The sequence below is a fragment of the Scardinius erythrophthalmus genome (assembly GCF_964197995.2).
Source record: "Scardinius erythrophthalmus genome assembly, chromosome: 20".
Classification (NCBI taxonomy): domain Eukaryota; kingdom Metazoa; phylum Chordata; class Actinopteri; order Cypriniformes; family Leuciscidae; genus Scardinius; species Scardinius erythrophthalmus.
The window spans coordinates 17,400,649-17,417,042 of NC_138240.1; the positions used below are offsets into that span (position 1 = coordinate 17,400,649).

General features: G+C 38.1%; 1 protein-coding gene across 3 annotated transcripts in view; it reads right to left on the minus strand.

Annotated features, from left to right (window-relative positions):
• slc20a2 (solute carrier family 20 member 2) overlaps positions 1-16,394 on the minus strand; it is a 52,666-nt gene that overhangs the window by 22,477 nt on the left and 13,795 nt on the right. For 2 of the 3 annotated variants that reach the window (XM_081349663.1, XM_081349664.1), the window contains exon 2: positions 203-761. In XM_081349663.1, the coding sequence (XP_081205789.1) occupies positions 203-491 (289 nt within the window). In that variant the 5' untranslated portion in view covers positions 492-761. Of the gene's footprint in view, positions 1-202; positions 762-2,717; positions 2,842-16,394 lie in introns of those variants that run through there. The other variant, XM_081349665.1, reaches the window with a different exon arrangement.

Genomic DNA, 16,394 nt, shown 5'->3' on the forward strand with positions numbered 1-16,394 from the left:
CTTTGAGTTTTACATGTCTAGATTAAAATTTAACTCCGGCATCAGCTAAGTCACTCTATAGCAACTCACTATAAAACATGTAATCATAACTCCCAGAACCTGGCAGGCTACAAAGAATAAACAAATGCCTCGCTAAGCTTCTCCATCATTAATCTTCTAAATGAAACGCTGAGGTTTCAACTTTAAACGAGCCATTACTTACCAACCATGGCGCTGACTTCTCCAGCCATCAATACCGGCACAGTTTCATTGTATAAAGTAACATCTATAATTCCCTTCCGAATGGTTTCCCCGACTTTGGCACCAAGGAGCATGGAGCCCAGGGTCTCAAATATGGAAGCCAGGATACAGGCCTGACGTAGCGTCACCACTCCTGACCCGACCGCTGTGCCAAACGAGTTTGCCACGTCATTGGCCCCCACTGAAAATGCCAGGATGAAGGCTATAATGAAGCCAAGCACGACCATCCACAGGTACGAATCGGTTTCCATCTTGGATTTTGTTCACGCAAAGCTTACAAATGAATGCCAAACAACCAACTACAAAGAACAGGATTAAGGTGCTGTACTACGAAGGAAATTCTCCTTTGCTCGTTTTTTTTTTCTCCCAACTTTCCCCAGGTTAAAAGAGTTCTTGGGGGAGAGGTACACTGCTAACTAAGCCGTTTAACCTCAGTCTGTAGAGTGCTGAGCAGTGTAGGCAGGAGAGAGCATTCCATTATTTGGCCCTCTAAAGTGTCCTGTCCACAAGGATGCCTTCAGCTGTCAAAACAAGAGAGACAAGGACATCATTACACAGTATTCACACTTTCCTTATGGACTGCATAATGTAGCCAAACAGACCATGGGAAATGGAAAAGTTGGACAGACAGGTGTTGGGGACGTCAAGGAATGTGAAAAATGTATTGATAATAGTAATAAACATGAAATAAAAATGATATAAATGATATAGGTTTTTTTAATATCAAACTTTGATACCATAGACATTTTATAATTCTTGTCACCAATGTCAATATCACAAAAAACCAATACTAGCCTAAATAAAAAACTCAAGCTTAATGAAGACATGTAAACAGTCCGTGATAAAATAAGAACAAATAAAACTAATTACAAGCAACAGGATAAAAAAAAAAACTACAATAGAACAGATACAACTAAAATAGACCTACCTGAAAAACTTAAGAGCTAAATTAGAAATGCTACATAAATTGTATGAAGTAATCAAACTTATAAAAAAAACCCACTGTGTGGTCTTTACTGTGTAAATTAAACATACATTTGTTCTTATTAAATTTAGAAAAAAATATTAAATCAAGAGCAGACAGTACAAATATATTAAATCAAGAGCAGACAGAACAAATATATTAGGCTGCTGTCACTTTAAGACATGCCCGGATCCACTAAACTGTTACACGTGTTTCCCATCTCAACTGTGTACGCTCACTTAAGGCATAAATTACTGTATTTACTAGTATACTCGCAAAGACAGATATTTTGACATACAAGTGTGTGTATTTAACCATTCAAGGAAAAAATAACAGACAGCGCTGAGAAACAGACTCTTACAGAGTGCGCGCATATAGCGAAATGAGTTCCGTTTAGCTGCCTATTGCGCCTCAACGGTTTAAAATCACTTGTTTTTAAACCACAATGCTTAAAAACTCATGCAAACTTGAGCTTTCGTGACAAGCATACAGCACAGCAACGTCACATGAGCATAATCGCGATAGACGATAGTCCATAATCTCTACCGGTTGACAAAATTCTACTGGTTAATAGTGTCTACCAGAATAATCGCCCACCCCTAAGTAACAGGGAGAACCCTAAAATTAGGGTTATCAGGAAGGGTTAGCTGTAAGAACTACATGTTGGTTTGTAGCAGTTTTCCATAAATATAAGAAAAATATTTATTTAATAAGTTTCACAAAAAGTTTGATAGTTTTACATATACAGTACAAACTAGAGTCAAAAACTCAACATCAAACTTCAACAAACGGTCAAAAAGGAGGTTCTTTCCTTAAGACAAGACAATGGTTACTATAAACCTCAAGAATTCAACCTTTAAGACACATAAATACATTCTTTCTAGTACTAAACATTTTAAAAGGCAAAATTCATAATTAAAAATAAATAAATAAACACACCAGAATGTGTAACAGGGTTAAATTGCCATTCAAAAAGGGCTAGCTAGTTAGGAACTTATGTTAGTTTGTAGCTATTTTCCATAGATTTAAGAAAAATATTTGTTTGGTAATTTTTCCCCCTCACAATAACTTGAGTAACAGGGCTGAAGGTTGAGCATAAATACAGAACAATTTATGTAATAATTCAGAAAATTAAACACGAATTTACTTGTCTTCCTGCCATGCTGTTAAAAAAAATGTAAAGGAATGTTACATTGTTTGGAATAAGGGGGAAAATCATGTGGTATCAGGATTAATAATCAGAAATTCATTTGACTACAATGAATTGAATATTTCAACAGATTATGATGTTACTGTATGATTTTAATCGTTGGAAAGAGTCCGAAAAGTCGAGAACTTTGAAGAGAGACAGACCAAAATAACCATACAGACATCTGGTATGTTAAAATTAAATTAACATGAAAATGCGCTATATGTAATGAAAGTACAATGATTTAACAAAAAGCATGGAATTTTAAAATAAGATATCAAATAGCATTACATAAAACAGTAAGAAAACCACTTGATCACTTACATTAACTGGCCACCTTACACTACGACACCAAGGGCGAAGCGTTCAGGTGTGACCAAGACACAGTGTACGTCCATAACAGAATATAACAGCGCAGTAAGCACTGCAAAACATTCACTCGTGCTTCACACCTCCTCTCTGCTTCTTGGCTTTGTTTCAGGTTTGAGTCTCCCACCGAGGCGAAACAGTACAGCAAGTCGTGCTCCAGCTGCACTGTGCAACACTGCGGAGACGCAGCCCCTAATACCCGCTTACAGCCTCCTTGCTTCCTGCTTTCCCCGCTCTAAGAATCTTAGTGGGTCAAATTCATTGGAAAACGGCAGGGCTGTAAAAGGGCCACTATGTGCTTGGTGAAATCTGATCAGTCCTGTTTATCGGAACGACTGATCCCACACCACAGGGGGACAGTACAGTATTTAGAGCATCAGTCAACAGCTGATGACAGAATGGACTTTAAAGCATTACAAAGACACAGTATACCATCATGTAGTGACGTCAAAACAAACACCTGTAAAATTACAGAGCGTTCTCACCACAGGCCAGACCTGCAATGCAGAGGCTGAAAAAAAAATCACTGCTCAGAACTGATACCGAAGTCAACTTGAGGGGGGACAACGGCACATTCTTCCACTTCACTAAGCCTTTTGTTTAAAGGGAATTAAATGTAAAGAGTGTGAAAGCCAGACTAATACATGCTCAAAGTATTTACTGATTGTGTGCAAGAGTCCCGTGAATGGCAACACCTCACGTATCAAACATCACATGGTTGTTGACTTTGTCACAAAAGATGGTCTGTATAGTATAGCTGCAAGATTCTGGATATATTGAGAATCACAAGATTATTAGGGCCCAAGCCCTGAAAGGGCGAAGGCCCTATTGTTTTCGTAAGGATTTTTTTTTTTTTTTTCATTATTTTTTTTTTTGCCTTTTTGCCACTTTTGGGGCCCTTAACATGCTCAAAAACTCTTGAAACTTTGCACACGGGTCAGAACCCGCGGCCATCAGGACCGGACTGAAGCTGGTACCTGGGCGTGGCGGGGGGCTCGACAGCGCCCCCTGGAATGGGGTCCGAAATCTTGGTCCATATATCAAACAAGCTTGCATGTAATAATATGAAACTCAGTACACATATAGATCTCATCGGGCCGCACAACTTTCGTGCTCTGAGTTTTACAAAAGCCCAACAGGAAGTCGGTTATTATACGTTGTTTGGAAAACGCATACAATGGAATGTGAAATACTCCTCCTAGGGAATTCATCCGATCGCCGCAAAACTCGGTGAGAATGAAGTCAAGACATTGAGGATGAATTCTTGCGAACAGATTTTTGATATCTCGAACGGTTTGGCCGTGGCGAGGAAACGAATTTATGGCGAATAATGGGACACAGGAAGTGTGTTATAACTTCTGCATACATTATCTGATCTTGCTGAAACTTCAGCAGTGTATTCGTTGTAAGAGGCCGATCACATGGATGTGACCTTTGTGAGTCAAAGTTATAGCACCACCAACTGGCAACAGGAAGTGTGTCACTTTCAAAATGCTTTGAAATCACTCTCTTATTTTTACCCGATTTGCTTCAAACTTTATGTGTATAATGTAGACACACGGCAGATGTAGACCTGTGAAAGGATTATTGATATCTTAGATACTGTTGCCGTGGCAACGCATCAAACTTTAATATTCTTTTCGGATGCGTTTGAGACTCTTAGCATGCTTGAAATTGGATGAAACTCGACAGATACATCACATTTATTAGCCAGTAGACATGTGCAAAGTTTCAGAAACGGGCGTGGCAGGGGGACTCAACAGCGCCCCCTTGAACGGGGTCTGAAAACTTGGTCCATATATCAAACACGCTTGCATGAATTAATATGAAACTCGGTACACATATAGATCTCATCGGGCCGAACAACTTTCCCTCTGTCAAGTTTCACGCCAGCCCAACAGGAAGTCGGCTAATATGGGTTGTTTGGAAAACGCTTGCTGTGGAATGTGAAATACTCCTCCTAGAAAATTCATCCCATCCCCACCAAACTCGGTGTGCATGAAGTCAAGACATTGAGGATGCTAAATTGCGGACGGATTTTTGATATCTCGAACGGTTTGGCCGTGGCGAGGAAACAAATTTATGGCGAGAAAAGAGAGACACGAAGTGTTATAACTTCTGCACACATTAACTGATCTTGATGAAACTTCAGCAGTATGTTCGTGGTAAGAGGCCGGTCAGATGGATGCAACTATTGTGAGTCAAAGTTATAGCACCACCAACTGGCAACAAGAACTGTGTCACTTTCAAAATGCTTTTGGCAAAATGGGGGGGGGGGGTACTTTTACCCACAGTTACAAAAATCAGTACATATATTGGTCTCATCGAGCCGGACAAGTTTCTAATTTACAGTCATTAGCTCTGACCAACAGGAAGTCAGATATTTTGGTTTGAATGTGGATTTATTTGCAAAATCGGCCTCTGAATTTTATATATATATATATATTTTAAAGTGACAAGACAGAGAATATTACTTGTCCGATATATATATATATATATATATATATATATATATATATATATATATATATATATATATATATATATATATATATATATATATATATATATATATATATATATATATATATATATATATATATTAGGGCTGACTTCTAATAGTCGAGGATTCGACGATTCGATTCGGAGAGGTCTGATTCGACTATGAACCTCATAGTCGAATACATGGGTGTCAGTTTGGTTTGAAATGTGCTGGGGACAGAGACGCATTCGCATTTTCAGAAGGGCTGGGTACAAAATTTTTTTTTTTTCGCTTTCGCGCAGGTCATGTTTTGAAAGACGATGTCCTGTAACTTACTAATGTAAATAAATAAAAATGTATTCAAAAATCTGCTTCACATTTTCAGCAGCGCTGCGGAGCGGCTGTGGGTTGACTCCACACGGTTCTCATGGGCTTTATAAGTCCTAACGTGAAAAAAGCTTTACGTGGTTTAATGTACCTAAACAATGATTACCAAATTTCCCTCTCATATTGCTCCTCATAACCACTGAAAATGGTAAAAAAAATCGAACCCAGAGTCCAATTATTATGGACGTTATCTGACATTAAGCGTTTCTGCTTCACATTTTCAGCAGGGCAGCAGAGCAGCTGTGAGTTGACTCCACACGGTTCTCATGGGCGTGAAAAAGCTTTACGTGGTTTAATGTACCTAAACAACGATCACCAAATTTCTCTCACCAAATGTTATGATATATGTGTGATATGTTTTGTTCATCTGGCTTTAAATGAATAAAATGTATTTGTTACACACCATGTTTTTCTTTTAGTTTTTTTAGCTCTTTTGTTTGAAATGGAAAAAATCTAGCTGCCATCTAAAAAAAAAAAGGTTCGACTACGGCAAAATCTAACGAATCAGATTCGACTATGAAAATCCTTAGTCGAAAACAGCCCTAATATATATATATATATATATATATATATAAATATAGCTGCGAGCAGCGATGGAGGGCCCAAGCTGGTGACACCGCCACCACGGTGCCTTTAGTGCAACTAAATGCACCAGGGTGGCGGTGCCACCGGCTTGGGCCCGCAATCGCTGCTCGCAGCTATATTTATATATATATATATATATATTTTCTTTTATTTTTTTCAAACAGAGATCACGATTCTCCCACGACTCTGAACAGACAACTAAACAAAATAACACTTAATTTACTGGAGGCTAGGGATGAGACGATTACCAGTTTCACTATAAACCACGATAAAATGTACTGACGGTTAAAATCTTATTATCATTAAAACCGTGTTTGATTATCGCGATTTTAATAACTCACTGTAAATCCTGTCCAGCCAGCAACATTCTGACGCAGGCGCAGCGCGCAATGTTTTTTTTTTTGTTTTTTTTTTGAAGGAATGGCGGAAGGCAGTGACCGTGCTCGGGATATTCTTCAGCCTTTTAAGAGGACCAAATCTGAGGTGTGGTCATATTTTGGCTTTTAAAAAAGTCCTAAGTGAAACTTAATCTGGGATGGTCATTACAATAGAGACAGAGCGCAATGTGTCATAATCTAAAGACCACGCCCACGGGGGGGGAAAACAATCCAACCGTCTCCATTGACTTTGCATTGCCATTGCCTCCTTGTCATTTATGACTTATAACAAAAGACAGAAAAATGCCTAAAAGCTGCTGTGTGACAAGGTGTACAGCAAACAAGCAAAAAAAAAAAAAACCCAGAAATAAGTTTTTATAATCTGTCGACCCCAAAAACTGACACAAAAGTGGGTACAGGCTGGAACGAATGGGTAAATTGGGATCCTGACACTCAGTATGCACTAAAAAATGCAGTCAACATTTTGTCACTGGTAAGTAAAATATCCAAATGTCAGTTTTATATTAGGGCTGTCAAAAGATTAATCGCGATTAATCGAATCCAAAATAAAAGTTTGTGTTAAAATAATATATGTGTGTGTACTGTGTATAATTAAATTTGTATATATAAATACACACACATGCTTGTATATATTTAAGAAAAATGTGTAAATTATATATAAAAAAATTATATTTATATATAATATAAATTATATATAAATATATACAGTATATGTATGCAAATATTTCTTAAATATATACATGCATGTGTGTGTATTTATATACATACACAAAATAATTATACAGAGTACACACATATATTATGTAAACACAAACTTTTATTTTGGATGCGATTAATCGCGATTAATCTTTTGACAGCCCTATTTTATATATTTTTGTAAGCTAGCTATAGAGAGCCTAAGTCCCTCCCCTTCCGGTCGACCACCATGGGACCTTAGTTCGGAAAAATATTGTATGGTAGTCAATGGCGAGAGACAACAAATATTTTGATCTCGTTTGAATTGTGCCCTGATTTACACATATGATGTTTGTCAATTTAAAAGATACATTTTAAAGTAAAAAAAGTCGCAGCTTGATGTAAAACTGCTGAGGTATAAGACTGTGAAAATACGTAATTTTTGCGCAAGGTGTCATATTACTCTGAGAACTCCGTAATCGCCGATTACGTTCCCTGCTCCAGTGGACGGAGTTCTCAGAGTAATATGACACCTTGCGCTTGTATCCACTTTTGTGTCCTTAAATGCTTGTTTTTTGGGGTCGACAGATTATAAAAACGTATTTCTGGGATTTTTAGCTTGTTTGCTGTACACCTTGTCACATAGCAGCTTTTCGACATTGTTTTGTTTTTTGTTATAACGTTAAGTTAGAAATGACAAGGAGACAGCCTCTCGCAATGCAAAGTCAATGGAGACGGTGCTGAGGCTGTCACCCTCTGAAAGGCAAGTCACCTCTTTTGAATCCTAAAAACACTCATTGTGAAAAAATATCTCTGCGGTAATGGAACTCGGTCGCTGTTGTCTCTCGCTCTCGCTGTCAGATCACCGGAAGTACTGGCCCACACTCAAGTTCGAACGTCAACGGAACGGTCGCCGTGCACGGAGCGAATACGGTGGAAACATTCACATCTGCCGAGTCGTCTCGTCTTGTGTGACCATGTTTATAGCGAACGCAAGGCAAGTTAACTTTGACCTCAATACCAAAACTACGTCTGGGAAATAATTGGGCACAAAATGTTGTTTTTGAGTTGAAATATTTGATCTCACTCACTCACTTGAAATAAACGTGAAGCTTCCGCGAAGAAAAGTTCGCAGCAAGTGGCTTTGAGCCAAAGACGAACGAACAAGTTCAAACACTATTAAGAGTGACATTTAAGGGATAATAATGTATATCACTGTACACTTATTACACTGATTTTTTTTTTTTTTAACTACGGGGACATATTGAATTGAGATTAATGTTTTAAATCTTACCTGTTTATAAATCCATTTTGTACAGCGTAAGTTACAAAACAATTGTCCAGACAAGATGATCACAGCAATATTAATCGAACTCTGTAAAACAATAAATCAACTCTGATTTCATTTTAAATACAATCAAAAACGGAGATGCAAGTTGTATTTGAATGAAATGAAACGAGAGAGCGCGTGCTGCGCAGTCCGTTGTGATACGTGGATGTGCGCTGTGTTATAACAGACTTTGGTTATAATGCGTTGCTATTGACGACGGTCATGCCACAGATTATAATCTTGCTTAAAAAAGTGCATAGAGCTGCTTGTATTATTTGTTGTTTGTTGATTTTCAAATATAAAACTGTTTTCAGTGTGAGCATAAAGTTCTTTTTTAACACTTTCATCTCGTTTTAACAAACCTGTCACTATAATTTGGTCACTCGTGATATGAAATTTTCATACCGTCCCATCCCTACTTGAGGCTCTGACAAAATATGAATTGCTGCGGTCTATGCCATCAACGCCAAGGGGGGCAGAAATAGGGAGTTCAAGAAACCTGTCTGAAACGGTCCTAATTTTTGCAATTCAATCTAGCGCAGACCATTAACTTTACAACTAGATAAAAAGAACCCGATACAGTGTAGTCCAGTCATTTTAAGCCAAAATGGAGGTCTACCTTGAACAAATTGCAACAGAAGCAAACTCAACTGATTTTGTATCCTCAATATGTCCTGAGTAAGGAAAAAAAGCCCAGCTGAAGAATCCCATTAGGGGAAAGTTTAGAAAAAGAACCAAATATACCCTATTAATACGCTAAAGTACGTAATTAGATTATGCACAGTTTGTCCATGTTAACAAACAATTAAAAAAAACTTGTAATACATTTTTTGTTTGTCTTGTTGTAAGTAATCAACTCAGTAATTTTCATGGTGATATCTAAAGGTTAAAAATTGTACCCTATTCACGTAAGAAAAAGAATGAATAGGTATATGAATTGAATAGGCTATATTTGGGTCTTTTTCGAAACTTTCCCCTAATGGGATTCTTAGGGGCTTTTATTTCCTTACTCAGGACATATTGAGGATACAAAATCAGTTGAGTTTGCTTCTGTTGCAATTTGTTCAACCTTTTTTCATAAAATGACTGGACTAGTGTCCTACTCGGTTAAAATCACGTTCAACAGGCTGGGAAATCGCATTCTATTAGAATTTATAATCAGCATATTAGAATGATTTCTGAAGGATCATGTGACTCTGAAGACTGGAGTGATGATGCTGAAAATCCAGCTTTGCTATCACAGGAATAAATTACATTTCAAAATATATTAAAATAGAAAAATATATATTTTAAATTGAAATAATATTTCATAATATTACTGTTTTTAATCAAATAAATGCATCCTTTGAGCGCATGAGACGTTTAAAAAAATATATTTTTTATAAATCATATACTAACTCCAAACCTTTGATTGATATAGAGATTAGGGCTGGGCGGTATATCGAGTTTGTACGATGTATATTGATATATTTTTTAGAAACGATATGGAATGAGGCAATACTGTTTATATCGATACAGTAGTTTGATACAAGCACATCTGAAAAATAGCGGAGGACGCAGTGTGAGCTACTGCAGTGAAAGTACATAGTACAATTTGTCCTAAACATGACAATCTTAAATTAAGGCCTTCAAAATAACTGGTAAGATATATATATATATCAAAAATGACGCACATACAGCTGTATATTTATTGAATATCTGTTTAATTAAGTACATAAAAAGTGCTAGTAGTTAGTGAACTTCTAATGGAGTTATAACAACAAGCAGCAGATGTTGGGTTTTTCAGAAAAATAAAGCAGTCTTGAGATATAAATGTCTCATGCATACTAATAGCAGGTCTGGATTTTACAGAGGTGAATTTTAGAACTAATAATGGTTACAGCGTATTTTTGGAAAATGGATGCAATGCCAAAACACTACTACTGTCATGTGACATCAGGACAGGTGATAAGCTGAGACAATTTGGATGAAATTAGATTCTTCTGATGCTCTCAGATATTTGAGGTCTATTGCTTTTCAGCCCTTCAGCTCTTTAGCAACTATGTAACAGGTTAAGCAACAATTTGCTGACGGCACCAGTCAAAGCCTATTTTTCATACTATTGCTGAACTGATTCTTTTATGAGAAGACAACCACCTTATTCAGAGATTAAAAGGCTACATTATTATTTGCTCACAAGGTTGACCTTGTTTAAAATGTGAGAAATGTCATCAGTCTGGGAGCATACTTGCATAATTTCAAGACACACTTAAAGGGATAGTTCACCCAAAAATGAAAATTATTTCTTATTTACTCACCCTCATAATAGTTCCCAACCTGTATGACTTACCTTCTTCTGCTAGTTTTGGTTACCACTGACAAAAACAAAAACACTCAAAATATCTTTTATGTTCCACAGAAGAAACCCAGTCATACAAGTTTGGATTCACAAGAGGGGGAGAACATGACAACTAAATCTTCATTTTTGGGTGAACTATCCCTTTAAAGGCCTATACACGCAAACTACAGGTGCGTAAACCCTCTATTCTCAACAATTTATGATGCCTCTCACAGCTTTACACAGAAAAAATTTCATACAATGAAAGTTATGACACCTTGGGACACTTTTAAACCCTGGGACACGAAACAAGCACTGGGAGAAGAATATCACCTAACTAATCTGAATATTAAAAGCATTCAGCTTATAATTTGATTGGTAAACACAGGAAGAGAGATGTGTTTTTTTTTAATACATAGTAAGTAATACAATGCACGCTAGCTAGTTAGTAGTTTCTACAATGCATTCGTCTTGATACTGCCATGCCCTGTCCAATATATGAGGTACATTCAGAACCTGTTGCATTAGACACGACACAAGAAGAAAGGAGAGAGTGCAGTAAAAATATGCCTGTAATGACTGCAGCACTATAAACTCTAATCAAGTGTACTCACCTTTGGGCTACGCAGTGCTCAGTGTTTCCCCCCTTTTTTGGAAAGTGGGATCAGAAAAAGGTTGGAAAAACGAAAGATGGACTGATTAAACGTGAGGGATCATGAATGAAAGGATGGGAAAATGCTAAACTGATGTGCTGACTTATGCCAGTAAAACAGGAACAATGAGACTGGTCAATGGATTCAGACAAAGAAAAGATGTGCGAACGTTGTGTAAAATGTAGTATGAGGAAATGCCAGATGGAGAGTCAGACGTGTTGCAGGACAACAGCAGTGCGATTCTCATTGAAAAACCTGTCACTGCAGTCTAGACTGCTTCTTAAAGAGAGGCAGCAGCATCACAGGCCAGCCAGCCAATCACGTGCACGCTGATTGGGAGCGGTGGATCTGATTGGCTAACGCAGCATAGGAAGAAGGAGTGACGAGGAAGATCAAGCCAATGAGAGTGAGAAGAGAGGAAGAGGGGTGGGTGAATCCCCTCTAACAGTCAGGAAAAGGCATGCAGTTGCACCAAGGACATTCAATGGTGTACACACTGACTGCTGGCACCATAATATCTGCATTATGTCTCTCTAAAAGCATTTAGTATCAAATAAATACAAATTACCAAATGCAAAAGGAAATTTAATAAAGCACCACTGATTTGTCTCTTCTCAAAGTAGAGCAGGCAAATAAGTAATTCATAAAATATTTCAATATTAAGGGATATGCAAACTCCCATGGCAAAACAAATAAAAGGAAGTCAATGGTGTGCAGGTGCAATTTGTGTGGGGGAAAACATGGGTAATGTCAGCAAAACAATTCACTTATTTAAAAAAAATATATAACAGAAAAAAACAAACAAACAAAACCAAATTACATAATATTGTCAAATAAGTATTAATATTATAATTAGTTGGACAGTACAAAAAAAAAATCTAAGCTAAAAGAATAAAAGAGGCGTGTTATACTTAGGGTTAGGGTCCTTGCACACATTAATTTGTATTTCAGGTCCCTAGAAAGGATGATGAATGTTTCTGACGGTAATATTACTGACACTAATCTCCTCCACAGTGAACAATAAAATCGCATCTGCTTTCATAATCTCATTACGCAGGGCTCCCACACCTTTCGACCAATGATTTTGCATTAGTTTTGCATGACATTTGCCTTACATTCACCCTCATGTTGTTCCAACCCCGTAAGACTTTCGTTCATCTTCGGAACACAAATTAAGGCCCCATTTACACGAAGGGAAGACGCAGATATTTCCCTGTTTGGCCTCTCATTTACACGAAAACCCCGTTTTTATCACAGAAAACGATTATTTCTAAAAACTCCGGCCAGAGTGGAGATTTCTGATAACGCCGGTTATATGTTGCCGTGTCAACTGGGAGAAAGGGGGTTTTAGGTTCTCAAACGTGACGTCACATTATGCGTCAGAAAATGCTTAACGTCATGTGAGCGCCCTATGTGTCGCTCGTGTTATTCGTTGTTGTCGATTCTGAGGATTCTGATTGGCTTGCATGGCTTTATCCTTCTCCCTACACTGCCGCCCATAGGTTTGGCATAGTTATGACGGCACTCGACGGCATATTTATGCGGGTCGATGTAAATGACAACTTTTTTGAAAACGATGTTGTGTGCACAATGTTATTATTTAAAACGGAGGGGGGGAAATATTCGTTTCTCTAACCTGGCTATGTGTAAATGAGGCCTAAGATATGTTTGATGAAATCTGAGAGCTGGCTCACTCCTTCATAGGCTGCTAGGTAATTCATATCTGCCAGCCCAGAAAAGTTAGTAAAGACATTGTTAAAATAGTCCAAGTGACTACAGTGGCTCAACCTTAAGTTTTTCAAGCGACGAGAATACTTTTTGTCCGCAAAAACAAACAAAAATAACAATTTTATTCAACTATTCATTTTCTTCTGTGTGGGCCTCTGAGTGAGTTCACGTCAGGGGTGGAGTGGCCATCGAGCAGACTGGGCACTTTCCCGATGGGCCGACGTGGTTTTTGGGCCAACACATCTCATACTTTAAAAACAGCCAACATCACCTGATCACATTTTCTCTTGGCTTTTTTGCCACAAATGTGCTTTATAAACACACAATTACAGCAGCCAGAAAAAATCTAATATTAAAGAGTCAAGGGTCAAGAGCCTAACTAAAGCAAACACTGACCACCATTCATGATGACTTCAAATGAAACTATTATTTTTATTAAAACGTAAATTACATCTGGTTAGTAATAAGTGAAGCTGGCAATGCTGTTGCTTAAGTTGTTTAATCCTCCTCTGTAGAGATCTTCAGAGATTTAATGTCTTCTTTTATCTTCAGTTGATTTCATCTAAGGCTGTGGCTTTAAGTCAGATGTAGTTCTTGTTTTTCTTTTCTTCAGAGACCCTGCTTGTTAACAGCAGGTGTTCATCATTAATGCTTAATCATCAGTTAATTATCTCATTACCTTCAACACTGCTTCAATGGTACTTTAACTCTGTAGTGTGCACACATATGAACACTGAGCAGTAGGGCTGGGAGAAAAAAAAAAAAATCGATTCACCTAGCTATCGCGATTTTTTTTTTTTTTTTACGATTCTAAAATAGTTTTCTTCTTCTTTTAGAATCGATATTAATTCAAATTCAATTGCTTTATTTTTGTCCTTGCTTGTAAATGAGGTTGACAGAAGTTAGCCACTTTCGTTCCAACAGTATGAAGGTAAATCAGTAGCAAAACTCGAGAGCACGTAAATGTGAATTTGAGAACTTGTACAATAAATATTCGTACTTGTACATAAACATTTACACTCACAGCTCCCATGTGAAAACCTGTAAAAAGGTTGCTTATAATGCATACTACAGAAAAGCAGATGAGCACAGAATATGATGAAAGAAAGCAAATGTGTGTTCAGTGCAAATAAACTTGCTGCCTGTGTTTTATTAATAATTTAACGAATTATGTTTTTTTTTGTTTTTTTTATAACTGTTGGTCCGTTAAGCCTTAAGCGTTTTCTTTGTTTTCTATGGGAGGAAAACGTACAATTAAACTCGTTGCATCCATATTCAGAGCTCAATTGCTTTGCTTTATTATGACCGCCGCTAGCGTAGCTAGCGAAAGCGGTCATATAAGGATTGTCAAAGTTTTTTTTTTTTTTTTTCGTCACCTTACTGAATTTTTCGTCAACGATACCAGGGACACCGAAGCACCGGGGAACATGAAATTTGGTGGGCATGTAGCCCCACTAGACTAAGGAAAAATTTCGTTTGGTCCCCGGGGGCCACTCCCCCCCCGCGCTGGGCCCCCCCAAACCCCAAAAAATGCAGTTTTTCCTAAATAACTACCTGAACCGTGGCACCGAGGATGAAGAAATTTTTATGGTATGTTGGTCTACTAGACTTTTACGGAAAAATTTCGTTTGGTCCCCGGGGGCCACTCCCCCCCCCGCGCTGGGGCCCCCGTAAATTTTTCGTCAACGATACCAGGGACACCGAAGCACCGGGGAACATGAAATTTGGTGGGCATGTAGCCCCACTACACTTCTACGGAAAAATTTAATTTGGTCCCCGGGGGCCACTCCCCCCCTGCACTAGGCCCCCTAAAAACCCCAAAAAATTCAGTTTTTCCTAAATAACTACCTGAACCGTGGCACCGAGGATGAAGAAATTTTTATGGTATGTTACTCTTAAGGGCCCACATCAACCTAGCCCATAATCACTCATTTGTGATTTGCGCCCCTCCCATAAAAAATTAAAATGCAATATTATTCTGCTTTAATCGCCCCTATCTTCAGTGGAGATGTTCAGAACTGCACCATATTTCATGTGTATGATTAACTTGACATCCTCTGGGGGTATCCTCTGCTAAGTTTTGTAGAATTTCATCCATGGGGGGGTATAAAATAAATTCATTTATGTGCACATTTAGTGACTGTACACTCATCGGCCTGTAGATGGTGCTGTTGAGCGAAGGGTTGCTGGTTTAGGATGATATTGTCACACACACACATGCAGGAATACAAACAAACGCAAGCATGCACACACACTGACATCCACACGCACAGACACACACCCATACTCTCACATACAAATCCACATGCACAGACACACACACACAAACACACACATGTATGCACACATACATACACGCACAGACACACACACACAGACACACACATACACAAACACACACATACACACACACACACAGAAAGACATGCACATACTATTACTTTTTTTAGGTATATACATAAACACGCAATACAGCCAAATTACTCCACGTCATTTATTTTTGTGGAAAGCCAGTGCAGGCCTGAGCGGCGGTCATATTTTGTACCGCGATGCGGTACATCTAGTTTGTATGGTGTTTCCTGAGTTTGGTCTTTTAATACCACTGTCTCAATTAAACGCGTTGTGTTCATATTCTGTGCTCATCTGCTTTTCTGTAGTATGCATTATAAGCATTGTGTTTACTGAGTTTGATAAAATCGTTTATTTCTTTTAATATCAGTCTAATGCATTAAGCCATGTTAACGTTTCAGTGCACACGGGTTTCGTGACATCATCTAAGTCCCATTTCATTGGCTAGCTGCCAACCAATAAAACGGCTCCTTTAAACCCCCCGCTCCCGCCCCCCTTTCTCTCTCGCCGCCTCTGAGTTTCAAGTGCACAAGTTAGTTTTGCACCTGATATATCGCAAAAAGAGTAGCAAAAGTCAAGGCGCGAAATTTGAAATTGCAGTGACAGATTTGAGAAGTTGCAAGTGCTTATTTGAGGTAGTACTGCGAATGTGAACGTAAGATTAAACGCAAAATATATATTACAAGTTTGTGTCTGTCGTTGTATTTCTGTGAATGGCATTTTACACA